Here is a 14,606-nt window from a genome sequence, read left to right as displayed (position 1 = left end):
GTCTTGTCACTGTATCACGTCCGTAATGAATTACGGGCATATACGGGTGCAAACGGGCAGTTACAAAACCCCATAGGCTGCAATCCGATTTAGTCACGGCCGTCAGGGGTTTTGTAACGGCAGGTTTTCCCCGATATAGAGGCAGAACTTGTGACGGAAGTTCCTAAACGGAACAATTTCATAGTGTGAAAGAGGCCTATGCCCTTTAAATTATCTGGAGAAAAACAATGAAGGTCGGATCCAGTTCAAATGCAAATAAAATCCATTTATTGAGGACAAAGCAGGAACAAGAAGGTAGTTACACGTTTCAAGCGTCAAGCACTCTTAGTCATTAGGTATGACTAAGAGCGATTGACGCTTGAAACGCGTAACTACCTTCTTGTTCCTGCTTTGTCCTCAATAAATGGATTTTATTTGCATTTGAGCTGGATCCGACCTTCCTTGTTTTTCTTTATTGTTTGGTGTTGTCCAGCACCTGGATCCGTGCTTCATCTGTTACGGGCGGGGTGATCTGACTGGAGTTTTCTCCTTCTACTTCCTTTACTTTAAATTATTTGTCACATTAAAGGAAACTGACAAGGGCATCGCCTGCAATAACCTACTTATACATATTAATAGTATGGGTGATGCTGATTTCAATGCAGGTTTCCTTTTTCAGATCGGTTGTGTTGTTGCCAAGTTATGGACAAAACTAACATATCAATGAGTTTCTTGGTGTCCTGGGGCGTTTCCTATCCCCTCGGCCCACCGTTCTGCCCACCCTCACCAGCTCTTCATAAATGTTCAGCATGTCGTCGCTACGTGCTGTGTCCTTGTCATTATTAGGAAGTGGCACATATGGGCTCATAGTACGTTGCCGTCTGTGAAGACGAGGAAACAACAGGTATCAACGAGGAGTGAAGGGGGTGTATTTTACAGGGCCGATGTGGGTAGAAGGGTGCACCTAGGGACTGGGTAAGTGCACCAAGAAGATCATTTACATATTAGGACGGTTAACCTGAGAATGGAGCAACCGATCTGAGAAAAGTTGACCTGCATTGGAATCAACATCATCAGTTCTATTAACCAGGTTGGTGTGGGTGATGCTCCTGTAAGTTTCCCTTTAACCTAATGGATATAGCTAAGAGTAAGGCTGGGACTACACTGCACTTGTGGCCACAACAGGAGTTGCATGACCAAAGATTGTCATGTGGTACTGTGTGGATTGCGCTGCATCGCAGCTAAGGTACGTAAATGGGCTCACATTGTGACCCAAAAGTGGCAGCTGCTAGGGCCAATCAGTTGCAAGTAATCCATTTGAGAACATTTTTTGAAAGCGTCACGGCCGCTGGTGGGATGAAACACAACCCCATTGCCACACCTTAGGTGTGATGCAGTGTGACATGACAATCTTTGGTTATGCAACCCCTGTCGCGGGCAAATTCTCCATGAAGCTCCATTGTAAGAGAGATTTTTGTGGCCGATCATGTCCTGGTGATGTCACCAGGACCAGAGAGTGGAAGGGACCCTATTGTCAGCAGAAAGATTAATATATATATACTGATGCAATTATGATTTGCATCTGCATCACTGGACTAATACGGCTACTCAAATTTACTATATATATACTGTATATATATATATATATATATATAACCAACAAAGAAGAAGCGGCACTCCAAATTAAGCTGAAAAATCGCTGTGGTTTATTCACCCATCATGTGAATGGTGCTACGTTTCAGTCTTCTCCATGAGACCTTTCTCAAGGTGAAGACCGAAACGTAGCACCATTCACATGATGGGTGAATAAACCACAGCGATTTTTCAGCTTATTTTGGAGTGCCGCTTCTTCTTTGTTGGTTGGACATTCATGGGATATTGAGTCCTATCCTTAGCAGCAGAGCACCCACTTGGACCTGGAGTCCTGTACACAGTGCCGATTCCTTCCTGACTATACTAATATATATATATATATATATATATATATATATATATATATCGTTGCGGCAAATGCCAACAAAAACTTTGGTAGTTCCTCAAGGGAATAGTTTATATTTTTTGTATCTTCTACCACAAGACTGAATCTTCACAACTCCATGTACTTCTTGTTTATCAGCTACTCTTCACCTCTATGCCTGGCTCCAAATAGGGTTGTTTCCTGTTGAACCTTTGTGGCCCAATATTGACTGGTGGGTCAGTTCAGAGTCCCTCCGATTATACCGTAACCTAATCAATAATGTCTTCCTCATTTTTCCTGTTACCTTGGCACTATTGACGTGTTTTTTTCCAGCTTTTTTTCTGGTCTGACTTAATACTGTATCCATTCATCAATATTTCTTCCCCCTTCATTATCTCAGTACAATTCACAATGTTAGTACTTCTGCATCCTTCATTCTGCTTTTAAACGGGTACTCCGGTGGAAGACTTTTCTTTTTTTTTTTTTTTTTTTAAATCAACTGGTGTCAGAAAGTTAAACAGATTTGTAAATTACTTCTATTAAAAAATCTTAATCCTTCCAGTACTTATTAGCTGCTGAATACTACAGAAGAAATTATTTTCTTTTTGGAACACAGAGCTCTCTGCTGAATCACGAGCACAGTGCTCTCTGCTGACATCTCTGTCCATTGTAACTGTCCAGAGTAGAAGAAAATACCCGTAGCAAACATACGCTGCTCTGGACACTTCCTAAAATGGACAGAGATGTCAGCAGAGAGCACTGTGCTCGTGATGTCAGCAGAGAGCTCTGTGTTCCAAAAAGAAAAGAATTTCCTCTGTAGTATTCAGCAGCTAATAAGTACTGGAAGGATTAAGATTTTTTAATAGAAGTCATTTACAAATCTGTTTAACTTTCCGGCACCAGTTGATAAAAAAAAAAAAAAGTTTTCCACTCCTTTAAGGCAAATCTTCAAGCTCCCCATCACTGAGGGTCATTTCCCTCAGTATATTTGTTTACTGAAGAATCACAGACACCTTAGAGCAGTGGTTTCAAACTGTGGCCCTCTAGAGGTTGCAAAACTTCAACTCCCAGCATGCCCGGACAGCCGTTGGCTGTCCGGGCATGCGTGGAGTTGAAGTTTTGCAACCTCTTGATGGCCACAGTTTGAGACCTCCACCTTAGCGTGTCCATGTACAGATATAGAATCGGTGATATTGTCATTTCTAAAAAAATATTGACAGAATTCTGGATTTTTTGAGGTACTGCCTTATCATGGAATACCCCCCAAATTTTTTTTTTTTTATTATCCTGTCCTTAGAAAAGTCTCAGCTACATGCAGAAAGGGACAGTATAGAGGAAGAAGAGCTTAAAAAGAGAGCGAATGAGACTCCCAAAAGAGATCCTGAGTCTAAAAGGGAATCCGAGCATGAGGGATCCAAAGAGTATGAGAAGATAGAGAAGGTGCAGGTGAAGGAGAAAGAACATGGCACATCAGATGAGGAGAAAGTTCACGAGATGCTAGAGGAAGAAGAGGAAAAAAGAAATGCCCCTGTTAAGAAAGGAGACGATGATAAAAGAAACGGGAAAGAGGCGAGAAGTGATGGGGCAGCCAAGAGAAAAGACAAAAAACACTTCAGCGAGGAGAGCGATGAAGACAGCTCAGAAGAACGGGAGCATGAGAGGGGCCACCAAGGGGCCAACGATGAGTGGTACCATAGGAACCATGATGGATGGGAAGAAAAAAAAAGAGCTTCACACATAAGGATGGCAGAGGACCCCAGTCTGGAAGAGACAGCCCAGTTTGAGTCTGAAGACAGAGGCATGAAATACTTTAACACCAAAACTCATATGAATGGTTACCACGGGGAAGACAAGAGGCATGTCCACCACCCAGAGGAAAATGAAATGGACAGAGAGAGAACCTATTATGGTCAAGGGGAAGATGAGATGGAAAGAGAGAGGCACCATCACAATGGAAGGCCTGGAAATCACGAGCACCGAGAAGAGGAGGAGGAAGAGGAGAGAGAGTTGGAGGAAATGGAAGAACGGGAGGAACACAGAGCTAAGGTGAGATGATGAGGAGGACATATAGCTCATGGTGACAACTGTAGGTTGTATTGTCATGTGTTTAGTGCTGTCACAAAGCCAGTAAATCAACAACCTTGTCTGTACCTACCCCAGGAAGGAAACCTACTAGGGTATGTTTACGCATGCTGCCACGTGCTTTTTGTGACAAAATGACTGTATCGTTAGAGAACAAATGTCCCAAAACTGGCAACTATAAATATGACCTAAAACTACAAGTGTTTTGGGGGTGGAAAAGGTAGCAACGTTACCTATGTCAAAAAGATACTTCTACAGCAGCATTATGTTACTTAAAGGGATTATTCAGGAATAGAAAAACACAGCTAATTTCTTTCAAGAACAGCTCCATGTCTGTTTCCAGGTTGGGTGTGGTTTTATAACTTGGCTCCATTCATTTCAATGGAAATGAGCTGCAGAACCACACCCAACCTGGAGACAGATGGGGAGCGGTTTTTCTATTTCTGGATAACCCCTTTAATAAAAATAATCAAAGTTGCTCACCTTTCCGAGGTAGTATCCCTTCAAATCAATGTGTTCAGCCCTAGAGCCTTAAAACATGACTGGGGATTAATATGCCAGCAAAAAATAGCTCTGTGGATGGGTAACAATAATGTCTGGCCTGTCACTTTTCACATGGCTAATATGAATCTGTTGCATTTTAGTGGAGACACACAACCCCCTAATATAGGTAACAAATAAGTATGTATGTATATATGTGAATTTTGGGCATTTACAGTCTGCTGTAGTATTAGATCCTTTTTTTTTTTTTTTATCTAGACAAATAAGAAAGGGCACCCTTAATACTACTATTATTGTTGTTATATTATTGCCTGTTTGCTATAACCCCATTTTATGACTGTTTAATCAGTCTGTTGGACTTTAGTAATTTTACAGCAATAAGAGCACTGTAACCAATAAAACTGCTTATCACAAACACTATGCACCGTGAATTATAAACTCAACCTCAGATCAACCTGAGGAGAGTTACTTTGGCCAAATAATATTCAAAAGTGTCTACGTGCGCCCCTACATGCCTTCCTATTTTCTAAATATTAAGTCATAAATTCAGGAAATTCAATTTTGAGTACAGAAGGTCACATTTTAAATCATATTTAAATTCTAAAAACATTTAAAAAGTAACATAATCTGCTAACACATATGTCAATGTTGAAATTATGGTCAAGTAGGGAGAGAGGTTTTTAATCAGTTCGGGGCTATTTGGCAGCTTTAGGTGCTTGTGGTGTTTTGCCTACAGAAGGAGGGACTCAGGCCCATGATGGCATAGCCTTGTGTTAAGGGTAGCATTTTGCCATCAGACCAGTCCCTCTAAGGGTGTTGTATTGGGGTGGACTTGATCACAGGTTAGTCATACGGTCTGTAATAGAGTAGCGACCCACTTGTATGAGAACGCCATGATATTGCTTAGGGATTACTGTTTAGATGCATGAGCCAATTCCTTTGAATATGGCAGTGCTCCCCCATTGGTGGCTCACCTCACCTTCTTTCATGCCCAGACAGTCTTCGGAACTGTAGTTCAAGAGAGCACCAGAGTTAAAAAAAAGTTTGGGATAAGCATAAGGCTATCCTTCATATTAAATAGGGCCAGGGACTATTCATAGTATTCAGATTATTGGGCAGACTAGATGGGCCAAATGGTTCTTATCTGCCGACACATTCTATGTTTCTATGTAAACCCAAAACCTGGCTTGGCAATCACCACAGATGGACTTCTCTGATACCATGGCATCCATTGTAAGTGGTTGTTTTGCTACTATTGTAATTTGAAAAGAAACATTATAAAATAAAACAAAAACCTTTTTGGAAAGGCCTAAAAAAAAGAATAGCATTGTTCATTTACATTATTGCTTTGTGTGTGTGTTTTAAAGGAGCGGGACATCCATGAGGTAGAGGAAGAACTAAGGAAGGCAGCAGAACGGCTGCAAGAGCTTCACCGGGGCTAAGATAATAAGAAGAGTGGACCTCAATCTTCTGTCTTCCGGACTATAACCTGCCAGCGCATTGCACGTGTTCTTGTACCCTGTATATAAACAATTCTTCCACAGTTCGTTGTACACTATAATCACAATGAAGCTGTGTTTTTGTGGCTATATTATAAAGTAAAGCTTTGGCCTGTTAATACGCTCATGACAGATCCTGGCTTTGGAGTCACCAAGATTACATATGTCCACAATATCCAGGCTTGTCATCCTGATAGTACCTAATTGAATTGATTTTCATAATAATATTACTATACTTCTTTATCTTCTTTCTTTTAGAAATATTTTGTTCATAAATTATATTACAATTAGCTTTACAGAAGCAATGTTAGGTACACATTAAGTAAGAAGGTCCCAGTCAGTATGGGAGATATATCGTCAATACAACATCTTCTCAAAGTCATGACTGTCCGGTGATAATCTTCATTTTGTAGTGAGAACCAAATAAAAATGACACTTTCAGGGTCCAAGTATTTTGGATGTTGCTGGCAGTCTTCATTGGGTAGAGGTCCATGTTCCTCAGATGGTCTTCTTATAATAAGTCAAGTAGAATTTCATCATGTGGTTTCAGAAAAAGGTTATCTCATCGAAATGACAGATTGTGAATGTCGAGGTTTAATTTACTACAGAAAGGTCCATTGGTTTGGTTATCTCCTTTGTCAGCAATCGGCAGAAAAGGCCGGGGTACGCATTGAAAAGTAAGATGTGCTGCTGACTTGTCTTTTACAAGGCTCTGGGAGAGATCGTAGGTCCATCTTGAGATCGTCACTTGTAGTGCCATCAGGGGAACCTTCCAAAGTAGATTTATATTCTTTGTTGTTTTTGAGAAGTTTGTCCACATGCGACAGTAAAGCTGGGAAAAATTCTGCGACGCCTTCATATCCTACAAAAAAAGAAGCAACATATCCAATTACAACCTGATAGGGTAGGTGGGAGACTACTGATATGTAATGGGAATTTCATAATTTCTTGTATATATTTATCTATATGAAATGTAACAACCACTTACCTGGGAAGGCATTGACATCAATAACTGCACAACGACCAGACTGAGTGTCCACTATTAAATCCACACCAAAGAGAGACATCCCTAGAGCACCCTGAAGACTCTGGACCACCTGTCTGACAACATCATCTGATGGCGGTAGAACGTCTGGATACAGAGGAGTCTGGAGAAGAGAAGAACTACTTTAGAACAGGTCTTGCCAAAATACTGCAATCTTGACAAAGTAGAAGAACCATTAGAACAGTGTTCCTGTCACGTTATTGCCACGTAGTGCAGGTAAGAGTGAGCCCTGAGCCTTCCCCAGAACCCCTTTCCCGGCTTACTTGCATTGCCACCCTAAATAGTGGCTCTACAACTTAGAGACAGTCCATAAGCTAACTAAAGTGCAGGGGTGTCATGGTCAAAACAATATACAGGAATTGTACAAGGTCGGGAACACAAGTAAGGATACAAAAGGTAACAAGCTAACAAAGACGCAGACAGGGAACAGAATACTGAAAATGGCAGGAATGCAAGGTAGTGAGTAGATATCAGGAAAACATAACAGCAGGTATATAGCGTACAAACTACAGCTTAAGAACAAAAGCAAGATTATACAGCAGATATTAAAATATGAATGTGACAGGATATTAGGAAAATTATAATGGCAAGAATAACTTGGAATGCCGGGGATGGTAAACTGAAGTCAGACACTATATAGATCAAGGATAAGCAAATACTGGATAACAAGAACATATACAAAAACACACAAGAACCAACAGGGCTGAACACAGACCAAACTGACTCCTAGGTTAGAAAACTAGGAAAACATAAGAACGGAACTAACTATAAAATGAACAGGATTAGCTTCAAAGCCAAACTCCAAACATGGAGGAATGTAAAACAGATCTGAACATGGGTCAAGATACACAATAACACAGAAACAGTTGTGAACACAAGCCAAAAATACAAGAAACAAGTCACTAATACAGAGATTAGAGACGAGCGAATTCTTGTTATTTTCAGTTCGGTCCGAATTTAGTCGCAGCGAATGTGAATTAAAAATGGCTATTTCTGGCCTACAGAGAGCCTCAATAGGGGTCTAGAACACTTTGCCTTGCTATAACATGCATATGGTGTGTGCTGGGTTAGTGAAATAATACTGTTATTCAGTATGACATGCAGATTAGAGGGGTCGCTATTAGAATCACTGTCGCAGAGCGGCACAATGACAGAGCCTGGAGGTGGCATCAGTATGAGGAGACCATATAGTGGCTGAATGACACAGCCTGGAGTTGGTGGCAGCATGAGGAGACCATATAGTGGCTGAATGACCCAGCCTGGAGGTTGCGGCAGCATGAAGAGACCAAATAGTGCCTGAATGAAACAGCGTGGAGGTGGCGGCAGCATGTGGAGACCATATAGTGCCTGAATGACCCAGCCTACAGGTGGCAACAGCCTGACGAGACCATAGGGCCTCACAATTGAAAAGATTAAAGATATTTTTTTTTACATTTAAATTGAAGATTTCAAATAGATGAACCTAAAAAGTTTTATTTAATATGCCAGCAGCATAAGGAGACACATGGTGATACAGTGACACAACCTGGAGGTGGCTGAAGCATGAGGAGACCATATAGTGGCTGAATGACACAGCCTGTAGTTAGTGGCAGCATGAGGAGACCATATAGTGGCTGAATGACACAGCCTGGAGTTGGCGGCAGCAAGAGCAGACCATATAGTGGCTGAATGACACAGCCTGGAGTTGGCAGCAGCATGAGGAGACCATATAGTGGCTGAATAACACAGCCTGGAGTTGGCGGCAGCATGAGGAGACCAATTAGTGGCTGAATGACACAGCGTGGAGGTGGCGGCAGCATGAGGAGACCATATAGTGGTAGAATGACCCAGCTTGGAGGTGGCAACAGCCTGACGAGACCATAGGGCCTCACAATTGAAAAAATGTAAGATATTTTTTAACATTTAAATGAAGATTTCAAATTGATGAACCTAAATTTTTTTATTTAATGTGCCAGCAGCATCAGGAGACAACATGGTGGTACAGTGACACAGCCTGGAGGTGGCGGAAGCATGAGGAGACCATATAGTGGCTGAATGACACAGCCTGTAGTTAGCGGCAGCATGAGGAGACCATATAGTGGCTGAATGACACAGACTGGAGTTGGCGGCAGCATGAGGAGACCATATAGTGGCTGAATGACACAGCCTGGAGGTGGCAGAAGCATGAGGAGACCATATAGTTGCAGAATGAGACAGCCTAAAGGTGGCATCAGCAGCATCAGGAGTCCTGAAAGTGACCCGGTGACATAGTGGGGCAGTGGATGACAATACCAGTACTCGGTGACGAAGATGGGTGAAAAAAGGAGAATTTGGCATCAGATGTGTGGCATCAGGCGGGTGGCAGGATCAGAATAGTAGCTGAGGCAGGTAGGCAGAAGAAAACGGTCTCTTTTGTAAAAGTGTTAGTGTGTACAAGTAAGTATTGAGGATATGCATTACGTAAGACTTTTAATAATATTCTTAGGATAAAATATATGTACCCCAAATTTTTTTTAAATCAAACAAAAGGAAAGGTGTGCAAAAAACACCATGTGCCACCTACACCACCAAGTATTGATGTGATGCAAAGACCTTGCACTTTGGTACACACCGATAGGCTCAAGGACTGGCCCACCTTCTGTTCCACAAAATTGTGCAGGGCTGCTACTGCCTTCTTCACAAAGAAATGACGGCTTGGGACTCTCCACCTCGGCTCGGCGCAAGCCATTAATTCTCTGAAAGGTGCAGAGTCCACCACTTGAAAAGGGAGGGACTGCAGCACCAGCAACTTGGACAGGAGCACATTCAGCTTCTGTGCCGCTGGATGAGTGGGCCCATACTGTTGTCTCTTGGACATGGCTTCGCTGATGGATTGCTGGCGGAATGACCGAAGTAGGAGGAGCAGGAGCATCTGTAGGAACACACAGCTCCCTTCAGCTGAGGTGGTGTAGCCTTGGCTGGCTGAAAGAGGGAGCGGCGTGCCACTGGGTGATGCAGCAGGCTGGAAGCTGCATATGTGGTGACACTGCATATGTTGACGTAGGGCCATAGTGCCAACATTGGGACCCTGGCCACGCTTCACCTTCTGCCAACACATCTTGCATGTGGCCAGGTTAACATCCTCTGGATGCTTGATGAAAAACTGCCACACCATCGAGTAGCTGATTTTCCCCCCAAAAGTCCACACTGATTGACTGCTACTGCCGCCGACTCCAGGAACCCCTGTTCCACTACCTCCCGGCAAGGTAGGCTGCCGCCTAGCAGGCGATCTTCCCCGGACACGTTTGGCTCCAGAATTTCCACTTCTGCCACTATACTGACTGCCAACCATGCTACCACCTTGCTGGCTCAGCTGCTGCTTCACGGACAACCTGCAACCCTCTTCTCCTGATGATGATGAAGCCCCTTCTGCACCCGGCTCCCAAGTGCATCGGCTTCATCATCATCGAGTTGTGTCTGCACGTCACTGATGTCCTCCTGAGGTTCCTCATCAGTGTCTGCTTCAGGAGCCTGAACGCTCGCAACACCACCTCTCACGCCACTCCTCATCACTACTTGCCCGCCTAGCAGAAGAAGCGGCGGATGTCTCCTCCACTTCTTGGCTGGGCAGTAGCTGCTGACTGTCCTCTAGATTGTCCTCACTAAATAGTGGAGCTGAACCCCCAGCATAAGATACTTCTGTAGGAGAGGGAACAGCATAGGACAAAGGCAATGGGAGGACAGGGACTGCTCCCGGGCCATGCCAACTGAGGGTTGTGTTTGAGGAACCCACTGACTGTTGGCTGGGGGTTTCAGATGTCACTTGTGATGAAGTGGATGACCGTGTTAACCAATTGATGACAGCAGATGGGTTGCTGGTCGAGACATGACCACTAGCTGATACCGGGAGCTCAGGCCTCTCACTGCAACTCCTACTGCCACTTGCCCCTAGTCTGCTGCGACCTCTGCCTGATGAATTTAGGCCTCTGCCACTCCTCTGTGCACGTCCTGGCACTTCTCTGCCTGACACACTTAGTGCGTATATGAGGGTAGTACAATACGCTCCACTACGCTTAAAACAGTAATTGTCTACAACACCAGCAGGTGTGTACTTTTGGCTGGCCTTTCACAGTATCTAGGCCCATAAGACTTTAACAGGAACAAAATGGTACACCACTTAGATGTACACACAGGTTAAACTTAATAGAGGACAATATGCTTTTATTGCTCTGCTCACCCTAATTGGCTGGCTACTATTAGCTTTTCAGTTATTGTACACACCAGTGCTGCAGCACACAGTCGCTGTGTACTACTTCCAAAATTGCACTCTCTCTCTTAATCTCACTCCCTTCCCTATCAGTGCTTCTAGGCTGGATTTGGGCTTGAGGTGAATCGCTGATGTAAAAATGCTTTTCTGTGCAACACATACTGCTCTCTGTCCCTCTCTCTCTGCAATAGAACGCTGATGTGACTGGCCGCAAGATGGCTGCCGATTATATAGGGCTGTGACTTCACAGGGGTGGCTGGCTGGTGATAGGCTGCATGCTGCATGTGATTCAGGGTCATCCCGCCTACCCTTGTTCCTGCCTTCCCTGGATTCCTTGCCCCATGTCCTCAAATGTGGATCCGCCATTTTAGATGCCCTGGAGCCGGGACTGCACTAAATGGAGTTTAATGAAGCGATTCGCGCAATTGAATCGTGGCGATATTTGCATTCATTGCGAATTAAACTTTTCCTGAAATTCGTAGCGAATTCGGATTCGTCAGATTCGATTTGCTCATCCTTAACAGAGACCAAACTAGACAGGATAAACTGACCAGTACAGACAAATAACTAGAGAAACAGTACAAGGTAAAAAGCTGCGCGGGACCAAACTAATAAACCATGTCTATACAAATACATGTGTGCACAGACACAGACAAAAATGGAAGGTAAAAGTGAAGTAAAATCAGCAGCCCTAATAAAAGGCTCAGGAGTCTGTTCAAAGACTGTAACTCTTTCGTGACCAGAGAGCAAAATACACAGACTAGTCTGTGATATAAAATATAGGTACCAAAAAGTTAAACAGATTTTAAATTACTTCTATTAAAAAATCTTAATTCTTCCAGTACTTATCAGCTGCTGTATACTACAGAGAAAGTTCTTTTCTTTTCAAATTTCTTTCCAGTCTGACCGCAGTGCTCTCTGCTGACACCTCTGTCCATGTCAGGAACTGTTCAGAGTAGGAGCAAATCCCCATAGCAAACCTCTCCTGCTCTGGACAGTTCCTGAGATGGACAGATGTGTCAACAGCTGATAAGTACTGGAAGGATTAAGATTTTGTAATAGAACTAACGTACAAATCTGTTTAATATAAAGTTGATTTAAAATAAATTGCTTTCCACCGGAGTACCCCTTTAAAACAACTATATACCTTTGGAAACAAACCAAACTTATTCACTAACACGGTCCACTGAACTCAATGGGCTCAGTGCCGGTATGACATGGTATTTGCAGGCATACCTTACTGCTGGTATGCCAATGTATACAGCAAATGTAGTCTACTTAGTGTAAAGAAATGGGCAAACAATGAGGCAAGGAAAGAGGTCATATTAAAAGTGTATGGTGCTGAGATCAGAGGACTAGCCCCTAGTGTTGGCATGAGGATTATAAATAAAACTACAGAAACCTGTCACCCAGCCAGCATTGGAGACATTACAGATATTGGTTCACACATCCGGTTTTTTTGTTTACCCTTAAAAAATAGAATATAAAAACTTAAAAAAAATCTGATCCCTACTGGGACACACCACATTGGAAGGCAGGTAAATCCTAATGTCTAACATTAACAGAGAGCCTTACAAAAGTGCGTGCAGACCCTCTGGGGTCTGCACGCACTTTAGAAAGGCTCTCTGTTAATGTTAGACATCAGGATATATTGTTACCCTATTCCCCCCTTTTTCATATTATGATTTTGTTTTTGCATGATTCACTTTACTTAAATTAGGGTGCTTTCACACCACGTTTTGTACTTACGGTTCTCGAATACGGCTGGGAGGAAGGGGGGCAGGGCTTAATCGCGGCGCCCGCACTCAGCCGTATTCGGGAACCGTATTTAATGCATGTCTATGAGCCGACCGGAGTGAACCGCAGCCTCCGGTCGGCTGCGTTTTTGGCCGTATGCGGTTTCCCGACCGTAGGCAAAAACGCGGTTGACCACGTTTTTGCCTGTCGGGAAACCGCATACGGCCGAAAACGCAGCCGTTAAAGGGGTATTCCAGGCAAAAACTTTTTTTTTATATATATCAACTGGTTCCGGAAAGTTAAACAGATTTGTATATTACTTCAATTAAAAAATCTTAATCCTTCCAATAGTTATTAGCTTCTGAAGTTTTCTGTCTAACTGCTCAATGATGATGTCACGTCCCGGGAGCTGTGCATGATGGGAGAATATTCCCATAGGAACTGCACAGCTCCCGGGACGTGAGTCATCAAAGAGCAGTTAGACAGATAACAACAACTCAACTTCAGAAGCTAATAACTATTGGAAGGATTAAGATTTTTTAATAGAAGTAATTTACAAATCTGTTTAACTTTCCGGAGCCAGTTGATATATATAAAAAAAATGTTTTGCCTGGAATACCCCTTTAAATGTTAGGAGGAATTTTAATGTCCCAGGGCCGTGAATTCTACAGAATAGGTGCAGCACGGTAGAAGTCTTCAATGTAATCTGATACATGTGCTTTTACTTCATCATAAGTAACATGTATATAATAAAGTAAGTGAACCCTCTCTTATACTTACTTGGCATAGGTGTGAACAGGACTCTGCTTTGGAGACCTGGTGGCTGTGAAAGAAAATTGTGGTTTGGTCTGTAGACAGAAGATATACAAAAATCGTGAGAGAGTTGTAGGCTTGATCCCCATACAAATATTGATTCTTTTCTTAAAGGGGTATTCCACCCCTAGATATCTTATCCCCTATCCAAAGGATAGGGGATAAGATGTCTGATCGCGGGGGTCCCACCCCTACGATCTCGGTGGCGGCACCCCAGACATCTGGTGCACGCAGCGAACTCCGCTCAGTGCCAGATGACTGGCGAAGTGGGGCGGAGGTTCGCGATGTCACAGTCACGTGACGTCACAGCCACGACCCCTCAATGCAAGTCTATGGGAGGGGGCGTGATGGCCGTCACGCCCACTCCCATAGACTTGCATTAAGAGGGTGTGGCTATAATGTCACGAACGGGGCTTGCCCGTGACATCACGAACCTCCGCCCCTCATCGCCAGTCCTCCGGCGCTGAGCGAAGTTAGCTCCGTGCACCAGATGTCTGGGGTGCCGCCGCCGAGATCGTAGGGGTCTCCAGCAGCGGGGGTGCAGCAGGGACATCTAAACGAACGCTGGGTGCAGCAGGGAGATGACGGGGGTCCTCAGCGGCGGGACCCCCACGATCACACATCTTATCCTCTATCCTTTGGATAGGAGATAAGATATTTAGGGGCGGAGTATCCCTTTAATAACTAAGCCTTACACTTTCTTTATCATCTTAAAGTACTAATAAATATCATCACATTAGAAAATGTCAGATCTACTGCAATAACGGT

At 43.5% G+C, this 14,606-nt stretch overlaps 2 protein-coding genes across 12 annotated transcripts in view; one reads left to right on the top strand and one right to left on the bottom strand.

Moving 5' to 3' along the window:
- CCER2 (coiled-coil glutamate rich protein 2) overlaps positions 1–6,470 on the top strand; it is a 32,611-nt gene extending 26,141 nt beyond the window's left edge. For all 4 annotated transcript variants that reach the window (XM_056540191.1, XM_056540190.1, XM_056540193.1 and 1 more), the window contains 2 exons: positions 3,234–3,982; positions 5,887–6,470. In XM_056540191.1, the coding sequence (XP_056396166.1) occupies positions 3,234–3,982; positions 5,887–5,961 (824 nt within the window). In that variant the 3' untranslated portion in view covers positions 5,962–6,470. The remainder of the gene's footprint in view (positions 1–3,233; positions 3,983–5,886) is intronic.
- The window catches only part of LOC130291454 (inositol-tetrakisphosphate 1-kinase-like), a 236,600-nt gene continuing 227,968 nt past the window's right edge, over positions 5,975–14,606 (bottom strand). For all 8 annotated transcript variants that reach the window (XM_056540189.1, XM_056540182.1, XM_056540184.1 and 5 more), the window contains 3 exons: positions 13,806–13,873; positions 7,007–7,166; positions 5,975–6,880 (listed from right to left, as the gene is read on the bottom strand). In XM_056540189.1, coding sequence (XP_056396164.1) covers positions 6,657–6,880; positions 7,007–7,166; positions 13,806–13,873 — 452 coding nt within the window. In that variant the 3' untranslated portion in view covers positions 5,975–6,656. The remainder of the gene's footprint in view (positions 6,881–7,006; positions 7,167–13,805; positions 13,874–14,606) is intronic.

The sequence above is a fragment of the Hyla sarda genome, chromosome 9 (assembly GCF_029499605.1).
Source record: "Hyla sarda isolate aHylSar1 chromosome 9, aHylSar1.hap1, whole genome shotgun sequence".
In the NCBI taxonomy this organism is placed as follows: Eukaryota; Metazoa; Chordata; class Amphibia; order Anura; family Hylidae; genus Hyla; species Hyla sarda.
The sequence above is the reverse complement of the archived record's forward strand: the minus strand, read 5'-3'. Positions and strand labels throughout refer to the sequence as shown.